General features: G+C 39.2%; 1 protein-coding gene across 1 annotated transcript; it reads left to right on the top strand.

Moving 5' to 3' along the window:
* Positions 1–5,219: 5,219 nt before the first annotated feature.
* LOC106796946 (uncharacterized) lies at positions 5,220–6,380 on the top strand. Its single transcript, XM_014770589.1, has 2 exons — positions 5,220–5,675; positions 5,967–6,380. The coding sequence occupies exons 1-2, from the start codon at positions 5,220–5,222 to the stop codon at positions 6,378–6,380; spliced, it is 870 nt and encodes a 289-aa protein (XP_014626075.1).
* Positions 6,381–6,752: the final 372 nt, after the last annotated feature.

Raw genomic sequence — 6,752 nt, 5'->3', positions numbered from 1 at the left:
CATGGCATCATAATGGACATATTCATTCTGACATTTATCATTTATCATATTCATGCATTGCATTTGCATAAATCATCGCATTAACATACATCTTCATTTAGGATGCTTTTGTTCTGCCAATTGCATACATTCTATTTTTATCATTCACACGATGTTCACTCATGCATGATCCTTTCATTTTCTTCTACAAAAAAAAAAAAAAAACAAAGAAAGAACAAAAAGAAAGTCATAATGAAGAATGAAGTTTACACCACATTCTTAGACACATGTGTTGGGCACCATGATGATAACTATAAATTATCCATGTTTGGATTATACACTCATTTCTCTTGAAAAATATTTGAAAATCACGTAAACATGGTACCTAATGCATGGTTAACTAGGAAAGGATGGTTCTTCGGGCATCTCATGCCAATCTCATAATTACATTTGTCGTGCATATCATAAGTATGCCCTAATCATTCATCCCTATGATATTTTGTCGAAGTGTTGGTGATCAAAATTTCTATTCCTTGGATTATGGGGCCGAACCAAGCATGTGCTTTTAAGGAAAGGTTCATCAAGTCAAGGTCGAGCATGGAAGTAACCAGCTTACAAAAGTTAGGGTAGAAGATGGATCGAGTTACATCGCTTTTTGTTTACTACCAACATAAGATTGAGCTAAATAATTACAGAAAAATAAGGATTATTGACGTCCATGTTTTATTTCCAGTTTCACTTTGACAAGATGTGATGGACCATGTTATTTTAATGAAACTCTAAATTGATTCAACCCTATGTCCTGTGTAGAAATTGCAATACTTCGACGATGCATCATTCACATACATCCATGTTTTTCATTGGTTGCATTGCTCATTGCATTCTTTCCTTGAAATTAGAACTATAATCATTGTTATCAAAAGGAAAGAACGCACTTTACGGCACCCTTATCGAATGCATGCTAGAGCTAGAGTAATGGGTGAAATAGAGGAGTTGCAAGAGCGGATAAAGGCCGACATGGAGGCCATGAAAGAGCAAATGGCCACAATGATGGAGGCCATGATGAGCATGAAGAAGATAATGGAGGTCAATGCGGCTGCAGTTGTCGCTACTAGCACCGTTGCTAAGGTGGACCTGGTTCCCCCATCTCGCCTCAACCAAATAAATCATCCAACCTCGAATATGGTAGGTCAGGGAGGCAAAGAGTTGGGAAGTATGGGCGGCCCCCATTTTTGTGCAAGTTCAGAACAAGCATGCCTTCTTGCCATATGGCTTGCCTCCCAAGTATACACCACCCAATGTTGCGCACACTCCTGATGAAAATGTCAATAACTCCACTCCTATACTCATTGAGAGCCAACAACCTCAATCTGATCATGCATATGAAGTACCCCACCACAATCTAGCCGACTTCGAGCCTTACCTCGAATATGCCACTGAAGGGCAAGTAGTTGGTGGTGTACCCCTGCCAAACACTTTGAAGGGCCCTTTAATTTCCCCCACAACCATAACCCTTGCATTTTGCAGTGGGGAGAGTCCCTCTTGCTATGGTGGAAAAGGGAAAATTTGATCATATAGAGGAAAGGCTCAAGGCCATTGAAGGAGGTGGAGATTATGCTTTCGCCAACATGGTAGAATTGTGCCCAGTGCCTGACATCATCATCCCTCCAAAGTTCAAAGTGCCAGATTTTGATAAGTCCAAGGGGACTACCTACCCCAAAAATCACCTGAAGGTGTATTGCAGGAAAATGGGAGCATACTCGAAAGATGAAAAATTGTTGATGCATTTCTTCTAGGAAAGTCTTAGTGGGGCAGCCTTCACCTGGTATACTAATTTGGAACCTTCCCGAGTCCATTCTTGGAAGGACCTAATGTCTGCCTTCATTAGGCAGTATCAGTACAATTCTGATATGGCTTCAAATAGGATGCATCTATAGAGCATGTGTAAAAAAGAGCATGAATCTTTCAAAGAATATGTCCAAAGGTGGAAGCATCTAGCAGCTCAAGTAGCGCCCCCAATGACAGATAGGGAGATGATAACAATTATAGTAGACACATTACCAATGCTCTATTATGAAAAGATGGTGGGTTACACGCCTTCAAGCTTTGCTGATTTAGTTTTCATCGGCGAAAGAATCGAAGTGGGTATAAGAAGAGGCAAATTTGATTATGCTGATTTCATGAATGGGAAGCCTGGGGCAAATGGAGAGAATGAGAAGGAGGGAGGAACCCATGCTGCGACTATCATTCCCACATGGCCAAATTTCCCACCAGATCAACAATACCAATACTCAGCCAATATTAGCCCTTCTCATTACCCACCACCCTATCAGCCAAGAACACCCAATCATCCACAAAGGCCACCCCTAAATCAGCCACAAAGCCAGCCTGCCGCACATCTAATACCAAACGCCACCTTTAACACAAACCAGAACACCAACCGAGGAAGGAATTTTCCAGAAAAGAAGCCTATAGAATTCACCCCAATTCCGGTGTCGTATGCTAACTTACTCTCATATCTACTCGATAATGAAATGGTAGCCATAACCCCAGCCAAGGTTCCTCAACCTCCATTTTTTCGAGGATACTACTCGGATGCAACATGTGGTTATCATGGAGGAGATCCAGGGCATTCCATTGAGCATTGTATGACCCTGAAGCATAAGGTGCAAAGTCTAATTGATGCGGGCTGGTTGAAATTTGAGGAGAATCACTTGTGAATTCTGACATTGGCAAGCGACACTATGCATGGGGCAATTTGAAGGTTGTTGTTAAATGTCTCTAATGACTCATTAAGATTTTCAAGTTTATGCCATTACTGTAAACAACAGTCACAATGCTAATAATATAGATATATTTGATGTCTCTCATTCTCTCACAATTACAATTTTTGTTTACTTAACTTCCACTGGAATGTGAGTGTAAGCCGTTGGTTTGTTTGCTTGGGTGACCTGCACTCTTGAGTTGATCTCCAAGTTTGTTCAATCAGATATTGCTCATTTGGTGAGGGTACTTTAAACGACAAGGTAAAAAGTTAAAAAAAATGTTTGATTGACTGTGTTTCAAATAAAAAGTACAGACATTCATGTGACCTCGTTTTATCATTCCTGAAAGTTTGTCTTTTTGAGAGAAAAGTGAGTTATCAAGAATAGGAGTCATTTGACTTAATCTGTCAATTGAAAACCCTTCAAATATTTCTCTTCCTTGAAAATTCATTTTCGAGAATCTGCATAGCTTATTTCATTTTTTTCCTTGCTACAAGGTCATGACAAAAAGACAAAGCCCTATTGTTAGTCGATGAATACGACTAACTTTTGTGTAATAAATCTATGCAAATTGTATCTAACTCCTCCCATATATGGTTATTTTGTAGTATTGTAATTACTTTTTGTTAAATATAGGTAATAAACACTTGGTACTCCCATTTTGTGTATTTAATAATCATTTTCTTTCAATTTAACAAAAATTCACTTATGCACGCTAAGCGAGCCAGAGTTGCGCTAAGAGCGCAAGCACCAACAAGGCCACCTATTTAAGCCTGAAATCAGAAATGGAAGGGGATTTTGGGCTTTTCCTTGAGCTTCTATGTTTTCAGAGATTTCTAAAGAGAGAAAGGTCCAAGTTCTAGAGAGTTTTGAGAGCTTTTGCTGTGCGAAGGCTGGCAGAGAACTGAGAGTGAAGAGGAAGCCATCCTAAGAGCATGAGATGAGTCTGTGAGTGATTGTGAGATTCAAGAGGTGGAGGAGACATTCCCACTACTTGCATTTCTCCAATCCTTCATTTTTCTATTCTCTTTGTTGTAAAGGAAGCTTCCTAGATATGGAGAGCTAAATCCTCTATTGGTTCTTCCTTGTAGGTACTTGATGTAAATACATGTACATATATTTAATGATTTTTTATGTGTTCTATATGGTATCAGTACGTCATTTTAGTGTGCTTTTGCCTTGATCATGTAGATGCATGCTTTGTTAGGATCATTCAATAGTGGAAACTAGTCTGATTCTTAGAACTTGATAGGACAGGGCTAGTTTATCGTATTATCACGAGGGATCAGGGTACAATAACCTGGTTGTTTGTATGCTTGTCTTAATGCGGATAGGTTGTCAAGTAGCTTTAGTGCTAACACTGAGAAGAATCCGAAGGAAGAATGTAAAGTTTTAATGACAAAGAGCAGAATGGAAATTCAAGTTGATGAAGTTAGAGCTGAAGAGAAGGTGGAGGGATATAAACAACAGTCGATAGCTGAGCCTGCACTGGAACTAGTTTCCGATCTTATTGAACTTGAGGAAGTTTTGGAAGAGGAAGATGACCAACAGGAGAGAGAGACACCAATAAAAGATAGTCAAGAAGGAATAAAGATGAAGGAAGAGCATGAAAAAGAAAAACAAAAAGAAAAAGAAGAAATAGAAAAAGAAAATAATAAAAAAAATGAAAAATAAAAAAAGATGGTTGATGAGGAGAAAAAAAAGAGCAAGAGTGAGGTTTCAAGAGAAAAAAAGAGAGAGATTACTTCAGCTGAAGGCAAGGAAGTACCATATCTATTGGTACCTTCCAAGAAGGATAAAGAGCAACACTTAGCCAGATTTCTTGACATCTTCAAGAAACTGGAAATTACTTTGCCTTTTGGAGAAGCTCTCCAACAGATGCCACTCTATGCCAAATTTTTAAAAGACATGCTGACAAAGAAGAACTAGTATATCCACAGTGACACAATAGTTGTGGAAGGAAATTGTAGTGCTGTCATTCAACACATCCTTCCCCCAAATCATAAGGATCCCGGAAGTGTCACTATATTATGTTCCATTAGCGAGGTTGTTGTGGGTAAAGCTCTCATAGACTTGGGAGCTAGTATCAATTTAATGCCTCTCTCAATGTGTCGACGACTTGGAGAGATAGAGATAATGCCCACACGCATGACCCTTCAGTTGGTTGATCACTCCATCACAAGACCATATGGAGTGATTGAGGATATGTTGATTCAGGTCAAGCAACTTGTATTCCCTGTAGATTTCGTGGTTATGGATATAGAGGAGGATCCTGACATTCCCATAATCTTGGGACGTCCTTTCATGTCCACGACCAACTATATAGTAGATATAGGGAAAGGCAAGTTAGAATTGGGTGTGGAGGATCAGAAAGTCTCATTCGACTTATTTGAAGCAAATAAGCATCCAAATGATAAGAAAGCTTGCTTTGATCTAGACAAGGTAGAACAATAAATAGAATTAGCTACTATAGCCATGGTACTGAACTCTCCTTTGGAAAAAGCATTGATTAATCATGTAGAATGTCTTACTAAAGAGGAGGAACATGAAGTGCAAACTTGTATTAAAGAGTTGGATGGTGCAGGAGAAAATTCTGAGGGACAGGATGCATTTCAAGAATTGAAGAATGGTGGGCAAATAGAAAAACCAAAAGTAGAATTGAAGACCTTGCCTGCACATTTGAAGTATGTATTTCTCGAAGACAATGACTCCAAACCAGTGATTATTAGCAGCTCGTTGAAGAAAATAGAAGATCAACTGGTGAAGATTTTGAAGAGACACAAAGCTGCAATTGGATGGCACATATCTGACTTGCAAGGAATTAGTCCATCTTATTGCATGCACAAAATCAATATGGAAGCTGATTACAAACCAGTGAGAGAGCCTCAAAGAAGACTGAACCCAATCATGAAAGAAGAGATGCATAAGGAGGTGCTTAAATTGTAGGAAGCAGGCCTTATTTACCCCTCCTCGGATAGTGCATGGGTTAGCCTTGTGCAGGTTGTCCCCAAGAAAGGAGGTATGACAGTCATTAAAAATGATAAAGATGAGTTAATATCCATAAGGACTGTCACCGGGTGGAGAATGTGCATTGACTATCGGAAGCTGAATGATGCCACTCGGAAGGACCATTATCCACTTCCTTTCATGGACCAAATGCTTGAAAGACTTGTAGGGTAATCCTATTATTGTTTTCTCGATGAGTACTCTGGCTATAATTAGATTGTTGTTGATCCTAAAGATCAAGAGAAGACTGCTTTCACCTACCCTTTTGGTGTATTCGCATATCGGCACATGCCTTTTGGTCTGTGCAATGCCCCAGCTACATTTCAGAGGTGTATTATGGCAATTTTTTCTGATATGGTGGAAAAATGCATCGAAGTTTTCATGGATGATTTCTCTATTTTTGGGCCATCCTTTAAGGGGTGCCTATTAAATCTTGAAAGAGTATTACAGAGATGTGAAGAGTCCAATCTAGTTCTCAATTGGGAGAAATTCCATTTCATGGTTCAAGAAGGAATAGTGCTGGGGCATAAAATTTCAGTAAGGGGAATAGAGGTGGACAAGGCAAAGATTGATGTAATTGAGAAACTTCCTCCTCCAATGAATGCCAAAGAAGTGAGAAGTTTCTTATGACATGCAGGATTCTACAGATGATTCATAAAAGATTTCTCAAAAGTCGCCCAGCCACTTAGCAATCTGTTGAATAAAGATGTTGCTTTTGTGTTCAATCAAGAGTGCATGGAAGCATTTAATGATCTGAAAACCAGATTAGTGTCTGCTCCAGTAAGTATAGCACCAGATTGGGGACAAGAATTTGAGTTGATGTGTGATGCAAGTGACTATGTCGTAGGTGTAGTGCTTCGACAACGGAAGGGAAAACTTTTTCATGCTATATACTACGCCAACAAGGTTCTAAATGATGCACAGGTGAACTATGCTACCATAGAAAAAGAAATGCTGGCAATTGTCTATGCACTTGAAAAGTTTAGATCTTATTTGGTAGGT

This window comes from Glycine max, chromosome 18 (genome assembly GCF_000004515.6).
Source record: "Glycine max cultivar Williams 82 chromosome 18, Glycine_max_v4.0, whole genome shotgun sequence".
Classification (NCBI taxonomy): domain Eukaryota; kingdom Viridiplantae; phylum Streptophyta; class Magnoliopsida; order Fabales; family Fabaceae; genus Glycine; species Glycine max.
The sequence above is the reverse complement of the archived record's forward strand: the minus strand, read 5'-3'. Positions and strand labels throughout refer to the sequence as shown.